The sequence below is a fragment of the Urocitellus parryii genome, chromosome 9 (genome assembly GCF_045843805.1).
Source record: "Urocitellus parryii isolate mUroPar1 chromosome 9, mUroPar1.hap1, whole genome shotgun sequence".
NCBI classification, from domain to species: Eukaryota; Metazoa; Chordata; class Mammalia; order Rodentia; family Sciuridae; genus Urocitellus; species Urocitellus parryii.
In genome coordinates, this window is record NC_135539.1 from 14409174 (window position 1) to 14425490 (window position 16317).

At 44.9% G+C, this 16317-nt stretch overlaps 1 protein-coding gene across 4 annotated transcripts; it reads left to right on the forward strand.

Annotated features, from left to right (window-relative positions):
* Positions 1-1580: 1580 nt before the first annotated feature.
* Ldaf1 (lipid droplet assembly factor 1) lies at positions 1581-14053 on the forward strand. 4 transcript variants are annotated; one of them, XM_077802438.1, is made up of 6 exons: positions 1581-1725; positions 4025-4224; positions 8955-8996; positions 10309-10477; positions 10923-11061; positions 13316-14053. In XM_077802438.1, exons 2-6 carry the CDS (start codon positions 4129-4131, stop codon positions 13395-13397), a joined length of 528 nt encoding a protein of 175 aa, XP_077658564.1. In that variant the 5' UTR covers positions 1581-1725; positions 4025-4128; the 3' UTR covers positions 13398-14053. The 4 variants fall into 4 exon arrangements, with proteins under 4 accessions (XP_077658564.1, XP_026258291.1, XP_077658565.1 ...); XM_077802439.1 differs by lacking the exon at positions 1581-1725 and adding an exon at positions 1752-1903; XM_077802440.1 differs by lacking the exon at positions 1581-1725 and adding an exon at positions 2472-2542.
* Positions 14054-16317: the final 2264 nt, after the last annotated feature.

Here is a 16317-nt window from a genome sequence, read left to right on the forward strand (position 1 = left end):
CAAAAGCCAAGACCTGATGCTATGGGAAGATGCTGGATCCACACCACTGACAAAAATGCTAGAGGTGGGAGGAACTTGAGGATTCACAGAGGTGCCCCTAGATGGCGCCATAAACACAAAGCCCAGTGGAAGCCCAATTCAACTTTCCAGAGTGAGGTCCACCCAGGGAGTGAGGATCACAAGGCCTTAGTGGAAAACAAATGAATCTTTTCCTGGGTGGGGAACCCATCACATTACAGCTGAGCAAAGTGCACAAAGCCAGCAAGATAGCCTGAAACTTAACAATTTAGGGATAGATACTTGTCTATCCAAGGTCTCCTAACTCTTCTGTTAGCTTCCCTTTTCTTTTGTTGTGGAAGACATCCAGCAGGATCCCTTGGTTTATCTTTACCACCACCACCACCACCACCATCATTCCTAAACTTATTATAACTTATAACCTGCCTAGTTATTTTTAGAAATATAAAGTGGTAGAAGTAATTACACACTTGAATATTTTTGAAGCTCCACTATGTGCCCAATAGTGCCTCCGTTCTTGACAGCCATTGTTAGCAGTCCTCACTAGAACCTCTCTTTATGTGACCTCTCTTTATCTTATGGGTTATTTTCCAGGTGGATATAGACACAGGCCACAGAAAAGAGATGTCTACACAGGTCCTTGGAAAGAAAGCCTGAAAATTATTCAGTAGCAACCAGCATCTGGGTTTTATGGATGAAGCCATGGCTCAAGAGTTAACTCCTCCCAGGTAACACGGTAAGAAACAGCCATGGGGCCAGAGCCCAGGACTGCTGGACCTCAGCCTATGGTCTTTACTCCTATGCTCAATGGCAGTGACTCTCAAACTGGAATGACTTTCTCCTGCTTGCACCCCCACCCCCCACCCCTGTTAGGGTCATTTTTGGTTGTCACAGCTGAAGGGGGGCCTGTTATTTCAGCAACAGAATTTCTGTGCCCAGAAATATGATTTTCCCATCCATAATGGTTATAGCACTGCTATTGAGAAATCCTCTCCTCAGGTCTGGATATAGGGTCAGGAAACATGGCTTCCTCGTGAGCCGTGGGATTTGGGTTTATTTACTTTTTCTCTCTGCCTCTCAACTTTTTCATCTGTAAAATGGAAACAATAATACAAATCCGTCTCCAAGGTTCTCACTGGCTGATGACATTTGCATCTGAGGAGTAATGGTGAAAACCCTCCATCCAGTCAAGGCGGTTCCTCATGACGCTTTCTAGCTCCGGAGACGCTTCCAGAAGAGTGGTGCTGGCTATCTTAGAGGGGAAACCCTCCTTTCTTAGCTGCCATTCTATACCTGCCTGGGGATACCGGAGAATTTTTACTCCAAGCCTTGGGTGTAGGAGAGATCTCTAAGTCTCAGAATGCTCTTCTATAAACCTCTCAGAACTAGTCAAGGTGGCTCCACAGGTGTGTGGAGCGACCGCTCGCACAAGCTGCGGCACCGCGGACCGGCGCGTCTGGGCCCACTCCTTCCCCCGAGGGGCGGGGCCAAGCGGAGCCGAGGGGCGGGGCCAAGCAGAGTCAAGGGGCGGGGCCGAGTCGAACCGGGGGGCGGGGCCGAGTCGAGCCGAGGGGCGGGGCCAAGCGGAGCCGAGGGTCGGCGGAAGCGGGCGGCGGCCCCCGCCCGGCGCCTCGCTCCTTCCTCTTCATCGCTCCTCCCAGTGCTCCGCCCGCAAATGCGGCGGGGGCTGCGCGGCTCCTGCGCCAGGTGAGAGCTCGAGGCTTCTAGGGCCCGGGGCCCTGGGGCCCGATAGGCTAGACCCTGCCGGCCAGCCTGAGGGAGTGGAGGGACGCGGGGCCCCGCGCCTGTAGCGCTGGATCCGGGCGTTAGTCACCTGGGTGTCTGAAGCCTCCGCGTCGCTGAGACAGGACTGGGGACTTATCAGGTGGGAGGAGACTAGGTCCATCCCCCCTACACCTGCCTACACCTGTATCTGTTAAGGGGTTGTCGGCCCCACCCCGCCCTCAGAGACCCTGCCCCTTCCTGGGAAACCTGGTTGGGAAGATGTTGAGCCCTCCCTCGACATCTGGACCATCTGGACGTCTAAACCTCCTTCCCAGGGTCTATGAAAACGGGTGCCCTCCCCTTCACCATTCCCTCCTCTCTTCCGAGGACCCCATCCCCGGTCGTTGCAAGAACCAAAGTGGGTTCTCCCCAAATCTCCCCGAGTTCCTGTTTCTGTGTCTCTGAACCCTCTTAGAGGCGGGGACCTTCCAACTCCTGCGTCACACCCCTTTCTCCCCTAGGTCCTCCCGGCCTTTAAGGATTGAAGCGCCCTGAACTTCCTTCCCCCCTCGGGAGATGCGACCCCCGCCCCCCAGCTGGAATGTTCTGGGTAGCCGTTTGTTTCCGGAGGCGCGGGGGTGGGAGAGCCCGGGGCTTAAGAGCCTCGAAAGGGGAGGAGGTTTTTGGCTAGTGGTGGCTTGGCCCAGCCCCCACGGTGCAGAGAAGGGCATCAAATCGGCTTTGTGGGGTAGTGGCCTACTCCCTCTGGAGAGACTGCTCAGTGCCAGCGGAGGCCCTGGTGAGGAGGAGTCACTGACTGGGAGTCTGGGAATTGATGGTCAGGTAGATGTATTTGAGGACTGCGGCCCTTGGCATTCTCTCGCCCAAATCTAACTCCTCAAACCGGTCTGGGTGGCGCTTGGATTTCCCAGGCCAAAGGAAACCTGTAAGGGGACTTGAGCTTGTTTCTTCCAGCTTCAGAGATGACATTGAGGCAACCAAGAGCTGGGAACATCCCAACTTCAAGATCTGTGCTTGCTGCAGTTTTAAAGACAGAATATGGTGGTGGAGGAATCTGTCCTTCCCTGTCTAAAGAGAGATGATCTCTAGTTGGAGCGGTTAACATGGGCTTTAATGTACATCTGGACCTTGTAGATATTAGTAGCTATGTATCGCCTCTGTAACTCACATGATTAGCTTGTGGGATACTCATTATGGCAAATAAATGTCAGGATCTCTCAGTTAATTTTGGCCACTATGACAAAACCTATTAGGTATTTATACCATAGGTCAGAAGGTTAGTTCTAAGGCAGAAAGGGAAGCGATACCTGTGTCCAGCCAGACAGTTGTTTTTCTGGGAAATATAAGAATGATTTTTTTCCTTGTTTAAAAACCCAAACAGGTTAAAAACATATTTAACAAATTTTCTTTAATAAGAGCTATGTGAGATTGAGACAGTCCTAGGAATTCCTGGCAGTTTGATCACAGAGTGTAATTGTGGCACTGTCTATCCCTGAGGCATGGCTCTTGTTACTTAGTGGGAAGAGACTTACCCATAAATAGTGATTTATGGCACAGTGTCATTGCAAGCCAAGCAAAGAAAGAAGAGAAATCATCCAAGGCCACTGTTGTTTGAAAAAGGTGTTCAGGGGTATGGGCAGGGTGAAGCAGTGAGATTTGAAATAATGTATTCAGCTGTCTTTGCTTTTTTGTGTATTCTTTTCAGCATTTATCAAGATAAAAAAAAAATAAGCTCTCAGAGAGTACTATTAACATTTTGTTATATGTCTTACATTTTTTACTCTTCAGAATAAAATCTATATGTAACAAAATGTTAACAATAAACTATATATAACAAAATTTTATTATATAAAATCTATATGTAACAAAATGGAGTATTTTGTATTTTTTTTAAAAAAAACTATAGACATCTTTTCATGTCACCATGTAAATAGCCCCATTATTTTAATGACTGAGTTTATCATTATTTAACCATTTTGCTACTCACAAATAGTTAGCTTCTTTTTTTTTTTGGTGAATCATTCATTATATGTTATAAACAAATGTGATGCACATCTTTTTAGTATGTTTTGCTTACCTGACGATTTCCTTAAGAGTCCTAGAAAACAGGTTGCTGTATCGAGGTGTATGAAATTTGAAATTTTGATAAACATTGTCAAGTCATCCTCTATCTAAATGCCTGCCATCAACTTGTAGAAACTCTTGTTGAACTGGTTTGATGAAGACCCCTAATGGTTTAAGAAATTTTTTGTTTCCCCAGTGACAGTGAGAGCCTGGGCAACATGAGAGATTGGACAGCTCACTACACTGGAGAATTTATTGTTAGGAGAATTAATCCCCAAAGAGACTGAAGTGAGTCCCAGGATGGCCAAAGAGGAGCCCACCAGTACCTTAAAGGACTTGCAGGAGCTGCAGAAGAAGCTGTCTTTGCTGCTAGAGTCCTTCCAGAATAACTCAAAGGTCAGTTTCCAATCACTATATATAATGGAAAAATTTCAAGTTAATGCTCATGTAAATAACAGTAAGTTCTTTCTTTCTTAGTAAAAGAAATTTGTAGCTAAGTCAGGGATCCTTCTAGCTCACCCCCTGCCATGTCTAAGTTGTGAACTTTCAAACTGGTTGTTTAATGTGGCTCCAAGAGCATCAGCCATCATATCCATATTCCAGACAATAGGATGGGAAGAGAGCCAGAAGAAAGATTTGCAAACCATTTTCAATTTAAGAAGGCTTCCAAGAAATCACACACATTTCCAGTTATAGACCAGAATTTGGTTGGATGATCACCCCTAGTGGCAAGTGCAATTCTTTAACTTGATTCAGAGAGGCTACTCTCAAGCTGTGCCACGGATACCATCCTTTTCTGGTTTTATTGTTAATTTTGGCTTATGTGTTACCCTGAAAATGAGAGGCCAAAGTCTACTCTAAGATTTGAGTTCAGGTTCCAGTAAAAATTCAATTACCTAGCCAGTAGTATAATTTGAGCCACATATAGTGAAATTTTCTAATAGCCACATTTAATAAGTAAAAAGAAGTAGGTGAATTAATTTTAAGACTGCATTTTATTTAATCTGATATGTCCACAGTTGTATCATTTAAACCTCTAATCATTATAAAAATTACTATTGAAAAAAGTTCTGATATTTGACATTGTTTTTTGTACTCTTTGAAAATTCAGTTTGCGTTTTAGACTTACAGGACATTGCAATTCAAATGAACTACTTTTAAAGTATTCTGTAGCCACTTGATGGCAAGGGGACTTGGGTATATTCTGTTTTCTTGCATATTTATTGCTTTCTTCTATATGCCTGTTAGCATTTTTTTCATAAATTATGCTATTAACATTTTGTTATCAAGCAAAAACAAAAATCCACAAAGACAACTGCTGTGACACAACCATCAACATGTAAAAAGTTATATACTGAAGAGTCATACTTGATATCTTTCTAGACTGTGTTATGCACTATGACCATAAAAATACACATGCAGATGTAACAGTGTGAACTATTTTATAATTTGTTTTTTTCTGTGGGTCAGCATGGTCCCACTGGTGTCTACTTGAGCTATTACAGAGGTCCTTTCTGGATTTACTCCAGAATGCATCTGCCACTCTGTAAATCTGCCAAGCTATTTTTAAATTGGTCAAGCGGCTTTCTAATCAGTTGGCTGAGAATCTTGTTATTAAAAGTTAGCTCAGTAAGACAGGTCCTCATGCCCCTTCCACATTCATAGCTGTTTCCATTCACTGGTGGTAGTTATGTTCTATAAAGTGACCACAAACATGGGATCAGCAAATGCTGAACCATTGCTCCTAGGAGAAATACACTTGTTCCTTCTCTCTCCTGGTCCTAACTTTTCATCAGCTGACCAATACCTAACCTTGTTTTATGTGCATTTTTGTTTAAAGACACTATTTAATATGTGTCATTGATCCTTACCATTGATCTCAAGGCCAATAATACTGAACCTCATGGCTCAAACAAATACATGTGTGTTCTAACTCATGAATTTTTTTCTCCATAAGGCATATCTTTGTCCTTAGGAATACTAGGCAACCAACCCTATGGCACAACACTTGGGGCCATTTTAAATAGTGAAATGACCAACCAAAACCACAAAAATGTGAAATTGTGGCACTAAACATGATGCTATAGTTTGTCTCTTGAGTGTCCCCCAAAGGCATATGTGATGTGTTAAAAACTTGGTTCCCAGGATGGCACTGTTGGGAGGTGGGGCCTAATGGGAGGTCATTGGGGGTGTGCCCTTTTAGAGGATTGTTGGACCCCAGCTCCTTCCGAATTCTCTTTTTCCCCTGGTTTTGCTCCATTGCACATTCCAGCTGTGACATGCTATCTGGCCACAGGCCCCAACAAGGCCAACAGGGTCAACCGATCATGGACTGGAACCTCCAAACTGTGCCAAAACAAACCTTTTCTAAGTCAGTTGTCTCTGGTTTTTGTTTTAATAGTGGAAAGCTGACTGACATACCTAATAAGGACACATTGAAAGAGCTGAAACCAGGCAGAGTTTCTCCTTGAGTTTTCCTTGATTTTTCTCCATTCAGCTGGGAATGTAGGTCAGGTGACTTAGCTCTTCATTGCTGTGCACACATCCACTAGTCCTCAAAAGCCAGAAGTATCGTTTGTGAGGTTACAAATACATGTTAATGAGGAGGCCAGTTCTCAGAGATGTGGAATTTACAAATAATAAGGATTGTCCATTCATCAACATTGATTGAGCACTTATTATATGCCACACGCTGTGTTGGACACTTGGCATGCCTTACATCTGCCTTCTGAGGTATGCATTTCAACCAAGAGGAACTCACTGGTTGCATTTCTTCCTCTCAGGTCCTCAGCTGTGTTCACCAGAATAGGTTTGGGCTAGATAATTACCCAGCCAGTCTACTCCCAGATCAAAGGAAAAAATTATTAGCCGTCTACATCCTGATGTTTTCAGATAGTCCCGTCATAGCATATTTCTTTTAAATTTTAAAAAATCATATTAATTATGTTAGTATTAATTGCATTGTCAACTCAGGGAAGTGACTCGGAGGGAAAAGGAGAGCAAATCACCTATAGGCCCAGTGGTGGTGATTATTATTAATAATTATTATGACTCTTTAGTATAATAAATGGTTGTGTCATGGCAGGTGTCTTTCTGGATTTTTGTTTTTGCTTGATGAGTCTTGCAGCTTTTCCACATCAACGTGGGGATCTCCAGAACAGTTGTTGCCCAATAGTCTATCAGCAAGGACAGCAGATTGACATACCATAATTGACGTAACTGTCCCCTTGTCTGAGAAATTCAGATGATTTCTTTCCCCCAGATAATGTGTCCCCTCTCCTCATATGTTAATGAGCCTTTGGAACTGCAGGTAAGAATAACTGGGCATTAGTTGAAGTGGGTTCCATCTCTCTGGGAAACCTCTGGAATGCCTGGTTAGGTTTTTATTGTCTTTACTTTTAGGCTTTAGATACGGGAATCTGCTCAAGAGATGGGACCTTTTAGGCCTTTGGGAAATGTAAGGCCACTTTAGAAACCAAGGCAAGGAGTGAAGCAGGACTGACCCTCTGAAGGAGTTGGGGTCAGGCAGGTTGCTGGGTGAGAGGTAACTGTCAACATGCGTCTCTTGGGCATTTTAGCTCCTCTGTGTAGCTTTTCATTTTAGCTTTTCCTTGTGTGTCTGCTTCATTCTTTTCCTCTGCAGGCTGATTCCTTGGCCTTTTCTTTCATGTGGGCACCTTTGACTTCTCACCTCTCCTTCAGCACCCAAATGAAGCCCTCCCCTTAGGGACCTGGGATTCTCAGTGCCTGATTCCTGGGAGCATGGAGGTAGCTGTTGGGCTGGGGACTTTCATTCATTGCTCCTTCCTTGGAGGAGGCTGTTGTCAGGGAAGAGGAGAGGTGGCCCATGAGTTGGGCAGATAACCATGGTGGCATTTTCTAATGTAGATTTTCTCTGCCCACATGGTTTTCTCTCCTCCTGCTGGGCCTTCCCTGACCCAAGGGGTGTTTCTGAACAAACATTCCTGAGCACCTGTGTGCCAACTCTGAATCCGATGCCAGCGGCACCCAGGGACTATAATGTGGGAGTGGCTGTCACACAGCACCTTTGACTTGTGATTACCAGTGGTTTTAAATAGTCCTGGCTCCACTCCCTCCTGTTTTCTGGCAGCAAGAGACAGTGAGTCACCGATTGTCTTTCCCATTCTGACCCCAGAGAATTTGCCTGGCTCTGAGTAGCCTCCGGTGGAGGGGCAGAGTCTTCATGCCTCAGATCCTGACCACCTGGCCCTGCTGTGGAACCTTCCAAGCCAGGGTTTATATTTACAAATAAATCACCGTTGTCTGACCTTGGACAAGTCACTTCAGCTTATTTCCATCTCCTGTTTTCTGGAATAAGCAAGGCCAGGCCTACGGTCTTGTGGTGAGGATTATCCATGATGCCATTCGAGAGGCCTTCACAGGGAGCCTGAAACACAGTGGAACCATTTCCTCACAGCCTGCATTGTTCAGTGAAGCACTGTACCTGTAAAGTGTAGGTGGGGACCATGTATCTCCAGGATGGGGATGGGGAGTCGCAGAGCATGTTGCTGTGTGACAAGCTGCCTTGCTTCTACTTCCACCCTCCCATTGTGTGTCCCCCCCACCCCCATTCTCACCCCTGGGCTTTAGATAATGTTAGGGTGTTCCTCATCACCTGCCTCATACCATTTTAGGGAGAAAGTAGGAAATAGGAAAGCAATCAAAACAGTGCCTGGCACCTGTGTGTCTAACAAATATCCTCCTTGCTAGGTGTGGCTAAACTGGCCTCCACTTCCTGACACATGGGCCTGAGCAGGGCCATCCTTTGTGGGAGAAGACAGTTGCTGGGTTAAGCTGGTTGAGTCTGAAAATGGTGTCTGCATATCTGAATGACTTTCTGGTTTTTTGGTTGTAGATCCCAGACTTCCTTAAGAACTGGAAGCAGGATTGTCTTGCCTTTCTTGGTTCCCATGCAAACTCTCCCTAAGTCCTGCTGATTTTCCATCCCACTCCCAGTCTACATCTCCCTCCCCTTAGCCCCCACCATCGAGCCCAGATTTGGCCATTGTTGTTTCTTGCCTGATGTCCTGCAGGTCACCCTAATTGCCTCTTCACACAAGCACCAGGTTTATCTTCCTTGAATTACTCTTTCAGTTTTGTTACAGTTCTGCCCAGATGCCCTCAGTCTGCTTCATCCCACCCTCAAGGTAAAGTTTAAACATGTGCTGTCCACTGGAAACATTATGTGAGTCACATATATAATTTTAAGTATTTTAGTGGTCACTTTAACAAAAGTAATAATTGCAATAATATATTTTATGTAACCTTGTTTACCCGGAACATTATAATTTCAGCATGTAATTAATATGGAAAGTCATTAATAAGGTAACCTATATTCCTTATTTTCATACCCTTAGAGCAAATTTCCACTGGAAATACTTGATATCTTCAATATTCATGAAATTTCCAGTTTAAAAAACTAGATCAGCCTGACCAACCTATTTGAAACATACTTAAAAATTTTATTAGTGCCTAAATCAATTATCAATTTTAAAGTTTAAATTGTGCCTGCCATCTGAGTGTCCCAGCTTCATCTACTCCTCTTGCTGTATAGGTGTCCCTTCCTGGCAGGGTCCCCTCGGTGCATGCACTGTTGCCCCTTACCTGAGCACTCATCCATTCTGCCTCGCCGCGCTCCCTGGGCTCTTTTGAGTATAAGCATCAGGGAGAGAGTTCAGTCTGTCAGATGAGGCAGGGGTGTTTGCTAAGGACCCACCTGGACTAGAACAGAAAGCAATCAAGACCTTAGATGGCTGGAGACCCCAGCCTGCCCCCCACCCCCAAAGCCTCTCCACCTCCCTCTCTCCTTTAGTGCTGTAACTTAGGATCTCACTGGGCTCTAGTAATGGGGTGTTTGAGTTGGGCAGCTCTGGCTCAGAGGTGATTCCTGGTATGGTCACCTCTGGATAGAGAATAGAGAAGCTGAATAGCAAGGTCTTTAGTGAGGAGGCTGTATTGCCAGTGGGCATAATGCCATTTTGTAACCTGCCGGGAAGTGAAATTGGCATGCCTTGAGAGATTTCTCCTTAAGAGCCATTGCTGAAGCCACAAGACAGATGGCTGTGGCTTCATGGAACAGCCTTTTCTATTTTAGCAGAGTGAACCCAACACTTTGGTTGCCATCAGCATGAACTGTCGTACCCTCCTATTTCCACCTTGCCCCCAAATTCTCACCATTTGTGGCACTTGTGCTTTGGGGATCACTGCATGTGAATTATGCTCTCATGTCTGCTCATAAGTCCTGCCACTGGGTGGGGGACCTCAAACTTGCCTCCTGTCTCACAGCTGCCTTAAATGGCTGCCCAAGGGACTGTCCTGGGAGAAGTCTTGAGGTGACATCTTACTCAAGAGCCCTCCTACTTTCTGAATGTTGGTTGTGCTTCTCACAGCTCGGGGAATCCATTCAACCTGAATTCAGACATGGCACTCAGTCCCCTTCTCTCTGTCCTTTGCCTGCAGGTGGTTGCCTTCATGAAGTCTCCGGTGGGTCAGTACTTGGACAGGCATCCCTTTCTGGCCCTCACTTTGCTGGTGTTCATTGCTGTGTCGGCTGTACCTGTTGGGTTCTTCCTGCTCCTGGTGGTGTTCACCTCCTTGGCTGCTCTCGTGGGGGTCATCTTGCTGGAAGGTATCTGCTCAGCTGTTGGAGAATGACTCTGTGGGGAGGGCAGTGTTTACTGGGCATCTACCATTCTTGTCAAAGGTTCCCAAGTAAGGTGGCTTATCAGGGTCGTTAAGGCACGGGCCCTGGAGTCCACCAGTGTGATTTTGAACAGTTAGTTATTCACCCTCTCTGAGGCTCAAATTCAATAGATAACAAAAATAGGCAGAGAGGCCCAAGTGTTGTATGATTTGTGAACAGTGGGGATTGGAGGCAACTATGGGGCTGGCCAGTTGCCAAGCACCGGGGCCCACTCCATTTTTAAATAATGCCAGGAATCTGGATTTGGGGGGGAAATCTCACATAACAAAATCTGAGTTATCTGTCATTTTGTAAAATACATTGGCCCTGGGTCTGCCCATTTTCAACCTGTTTTATATGAATATTTCTCCTAACCATGTTCTTTACCTAGGACTAGTCATCTCTGTGGGTGGCCTTTCACTGCTTTGTGTCCTCTGTGGCTTGGGCTTTGTATCAGTCGCATTGTCGGGGACAATCATGGTGTCCTACATGGTGGTGTCCAGCCTCATCAGCTTCTGGTTTTCTCCCAGGTAAATATGCGTCAATGGAACAGTGTGATCAATGTCATCTTGTCCATTTTCATGGACAATGTGCTAACCCCAGTTGATGTCTAGAAGCCTAGTTGTAAGAGGCAGGTGTTTTTTATTAGTTCTCAGTACACATCAGACATCAAATGGGAATTTACAGTGGAGATTCCAACAAAAAATTTATTAACTTCATTCATCATATAGAGACCTCATTTCATTTCATGGCAGCTCCATGAGGTAGTTATTGATTCCTTTAAAAGGATGTTGATTTAGTTTACAAAATCAAAACGTTCTTTGGGGTGTGGTGGGAGTAGGCAGGAAAACAACAGGAAAAAATGGCCCCCTCTACTCCATCTTCCAGAGTGGTATAGGAGCAGGAATCTGCTGCCCCCAATAATCTGCCCTGATCCCTTCTGCTCTTTAGAGGGTGAGTTTCTCAGTGTGCCAAGTACAAGTCTTCGTGTGTGTATAGATTTTGTTCATACAATATGCCTCCCTGGCCTTGACCGGAGGAGCAGCAGTCTGTTAGATGATAGTGGGAAAAGAGCTGTGTTGAAGTTACTGAGACACTGTGCTTGTCAATAATGTGCTGCCCTTCTGAAGGATTTTCAGAGGTGACACTTTTGTCCTGTGGTTAGATTTTAACTCTGGGTCATTTGAAGATGGTGGCTAACATCTATTGAGCACTTTCCAGGCCTCATCTTGTGTAATCCTCACAATTAGCTCCATCATAGGGGAAGTGAAGCCAAGTCCCAAAGCTTTAGTATAGCAGAGAAGGGGCTTAAATAACCCAGTTCAATTAACTCTAAAGCTTTCTTAGCCAAGACACTGAGTGACTTCTGGAAATTTCTAGAAAGGTTTATAGTAAATATTTCAATTTTTGTAGGCCCTGCTCTTTTCTCACAGCTGTTAGAATCTGCTGCATAAAAGCAGCTCAGACAATACGTGAATGAGCGGGTGCAGTTTCGTTCCAATAAAACTTTATTTATACTAACAGTGGGCTGTATTTGGCCCACAGGCTGTGGTTTGCCATCCCTTGCTCTAAAAGAATCAATACTCACCTGAATTTTGTTCTCATATAGAAGAGCCCTTGAACTTCTTACCAAAAGGTTTTCCTATTGTCATCGATATGTAGAAGTGGGTATAATTTAACATCACTGGGTGATTCCACAGGACATCTTAATTGATATCCATGGAGTCACATTTAGCTTTTCTAAAATGCTTTGATCACTGTTAGGCTTAAAGGAAATAAAAAGAGGCACAGTGGCCTATTTGTTTTTTGAGGGTGATGTTTCTGAGCCCAAACCCCTCCCTGCCTGTGCACCCTCTTCTTAAAAATCATCACAGGAAGTAGCAAAATTTGAATGGCTGTTTATCAATGAAGAGATTGAAAAGAATACCCAAGATCTGTCCCTGATCTCCTTATCCTCCCCTGCTCTTCCCTAGAGGCACTGGGGACCTGTGGTTTTCACTTACGCAGAGATTCTTAAAAATTATTCAAAATCTCCATACTTAATCCAAGGAGATTTTGTTTGTTTATGTGGGTTAATTATTAGAAATTACAACAGAAAATTTTAAACTCTTAACTTTAAAAGGAACAATATTACCTGTTGATATGAAAAACATGGTGTAGTTAAAAACAACTGTATTTTCCAAAAGAAGATGAAATTAGTCAGTGACAGTGACATTGTTTCATGTTTTACAAATCTCTTGAGTATCTGCCCTAGTAGAAGTCAGCTGGGTTCTCATTTGTCATCTGCATGTGTCCCACTGTGGCATGTTGTTCTGATTGGCATAACTGAAGAGGACCCAGCCTCACAAATGTGCAGCTGGGCAAGGGGCAACTTTCTAGATAACTACAGCTGCTCTTCCGTGGTGGTGCGTAGGTGATAATAATGTGATGTTGAACAAGTTGCTTAACTTCTCTGATCTTGGTAATGGCAAAACAAATGGTAAAATAAAGCCATTGCTCGCCCTGCCTTTCTCACTGGATTGTTGGCAGAGATGCTGACAACTGGGGAAAACAATAACCAGATTAGAAGTGGGGAAAGGGGCCTTGACCCTGCCCGCCTCCCAGTTGTTTTGACCTCTCATGCCCTCAACTTCCTCTTCCCTGAATGGATTTAGCCCCAGATCTTGTGTGGTGACAAGAGGCAGCTAAAATAAAGACCAGAGAATGTCATCTGTTCTGGGGGTTCTCTTAGCATTGCTCTTTAGAGGGCCCTGTGCTGACCATTTTCATCCTGTCACCAAACAGGCTGCTGATACAGCAGAACCCCAGCACCGACTGTCAGTTGGCTATGAAGGCCGCAGACTTCGAGGGGCTCTACCAGGAGTGACCAGCCGACTGGAACCAGGCTTTCCTCCCGCATCTCCAGAAAGCTGTTGGTCACACTCGTCCACTGGGATTATGGCCTAGGAAGACACTCAGGCACCCTGTGGCTGGGTCCCCTGGCCTTTCCACTCACTATGTGTAAAATCCTGTTGTGGACAGCATGGCTTCTCCCTGCCCTACGCTCTCCACGTGTGCAGCTTGACCTTGGCAGGGATCTGGGCCTCCAGAGCCTAGGGCTTATGTCCAGGGCCCCAGTTGGGGGTAATAGTGAATTGTTTTTTAGGGTGTTTATTTGTTTATTTTTTGAGGGTAGTTGTTTTTCACTCATTTGAAATGAGATAAGGAGGAAAAAATATCCAAAATAGAACCAGCTTATCTGCCTTATTTGTTTTTTATCAGAAAGAACAGCAACAATTGGGAATAGGGTTCACTCAGAGTTGGAAGAATCCATACTTTGTGGCCAGGAGTCTTTTTGAAAATGTCTAAAGGTGTGGTTTCCATTGTTACTGTTGAATGCTGTTAAGTGCCATTGACCTTTTACATATTTGCACTTGGTACTTTTGTATTATTTTAAAGAACTTGTCCTATTCAGCCATTTCTTAAAAAAAAAAAAAGTGAAAGGACTACAAAGTAAAAATAAAATATCCTGTGTGGTTTTTACTTCAGTAGTTTATTTGCTGCAGGATCTTATTAAATATTTATTTGAGTGGGCTTTAAGAAAATCTGCCCCTTCGACTCTCATATGCCAGAAGACTGCATTAGTCAGCTTTCTGTAAAGGTAACAGATACCTGAGATATCAGTGTTATAAGAGAAAAATTACTCAAGAGTTTCATAGTTTCAGCCCATGGTCCCTTGGCCCTGTGATTTGAGCATGTGGTCGTGCAGTACATCATGGCAGAGGATGTGGCAGGGAACGGCTGGGGCAGCTAGGAAACCAAAAGAAGAGACTGAGGGCTGCATGTCCTCTTCAAGGGATGCCCCCTCCTCCAGTTACCTAACTTTCACCAGGTGCCATGTCCTAAAGGTTCCACTGCCTCCCAATAATAGTACCACAAGTTGGTGACAAAGCCTTTAACACGTGGATCTTGGGGGACACTTACATAGCATCTACCTGTTCTCTCTGTTGATTTCATGGCAGATGCTGGCTAATATGGGTTTTTAATTGGAGTGATGGAAAGAGGGATTAGTTTCATTCAACCAAAAAGCCAGAGGGGGGATCTTCAGGCACTGCTGGGTCTACGGGCTAGGTGGTCTCACCCCTGCTTTTTACAGAATGAGCTGCTTTTTCAGGTAGACCTGTCAAACACGGAGGTCCCAGCTGCTCTAGTCAGCACTCTGAATCTGGCAAGAAAGCGTTTTCCCAGAGGACGTGCAGATGTGCTGGGTTTGGCTCTGATTGAACAGACTTGAATCATGTGAGCAACTTTGAACCAATCATGATGGTCAGGAGGATGGACTAAGCTGATGAGGCCGGGCTGGACAATCCTTTTAGGAGCCAGGGGAGGGGTGCAGAGAGATAGAAGAGGCTCCCAAAGCAATGCCAGAAGAAAAGGAAAGACTTGCTGGGCAGACAAAAACAAATGGTGCTACTTGCCATAGTGGGACACACAAATCTTAATGTGGTACTGGGACCTTTCTGCCTTCCATGACCTTGAACCACATTAGAGAATAAGATTCACCCATTTCTGCCAATACCATGGTGGTATTGATGTTGAGTTACTGATTTTTTAATGTTTCTTCCCTTCATGCAAGTGTCTGATATAATCTGTCTATGCTGTCCACACCGCTGGGTTCTGAGACTTCAGTAATGATGAATGGAAAGGTCCCTGGCTTCCTTCCTGAAGTTGACTGTCCAGGGCACCAGGCACATAACGATTTACCACCCATTGTTGGCTTAAAAAGACATGCGTGTGTCACCTCCCATTCTCTCCCTATTAGGAGTCCAGGCGGAACTCGGCTGGATCCTTTGCAAGACTGCAGTCACAGCCAGGGCTGGGTTCTCTTTTGAGGCTTGACAGGGAAAGGATCCACATTGATCATTGGCATCATCTAGTTCCTTGCTGGCTACAGAACTGAGGCCTTGGGTCCCTTGCTGTGTGTCCTTGTCTACATAGCAGTTCACAGTGTGGCAGTTTGCATTTCCAAAGCCACCAAAGGAGAGTCTTTTCGCAATATGGATACTACTTTCTTAGGTAACATAACATATATAATCACTTACCTCCTGTCATGGATTCTGCACTTTGGTGGTTAAAGTCGCCATATTCAGAGGAGGGGATCACTCCGGGCATAGAAACCACAGATGGGGATCATGGACTGCACCTTAGTTCACCCACTAAAGTACACAAAATATGAAACTGTGATAAATGCATAGAATAAAAGTAAAAAGGTGACAAATCTATAAGAAAGCCCATTTGAGCCTCAGTGATCAGGGATTTCATCTCTTGGAACCAAAGAATGAGAAGTTGCCACCAGGTCAAGCACTGTGGGGACGGTGTTCCTGGTAGAGGGAACAGCAGCACAAAGTCCCAGAGGCTGCAAAGAGCTTAGTGGGTTTAAGGAAATGAAGAATGTCATGTGACTGGGCCTGTTGAGCCAAGGGTTAAGTGGAGGGGAGGCAGGAACTCATCTCGTAGAACCTCAACGGGAAAGACAGTAGAGGATCTTACATGAGAGTGTGATGTGGTCAGACTTAGGTTTTTTAAGAATCACTCCCCAAAGAATTGGGAGCAGGAAGGCCCATTAAGAGGTCCCCAGAGGGATTCTAGGGTGGAGATAATGGAGACCTTCATTTGGAGAGCCAGCAGCATTTGATGTAGATCAACTGTAGGTTGAGAAAGAAAGGACACCTATCCATTTTTAGATTGAGCCAGTGGGTGGCCTGAGACACTATTTTTTGAGGTGGGGGCTGTGTGGAAATTCAAAC

Coding starts and splice junctions, on each gene's coding strand:
- Ldaf1 (XM_077802438.1), top strand. CDS start 4,129: ATGGCCAAAGAGGAGCCCACCAGTACCTTAAAGGACTTGCAGGAGCTG. Junction 4,225..8,954: donor CCTTCCAGAATAACTCAAAG/GTCAGTTTCCAA, acceptor GTTTTGTTACAG/TTCTGCCCAGATGCCCTCAG. Junction 11,062..13,315: donor AGCTTCTGGTTTTCTCCCAG/GTAAATATGCGT, acceptor GTCACCAAACAG/GCTGCTGATACAGCAGAACC.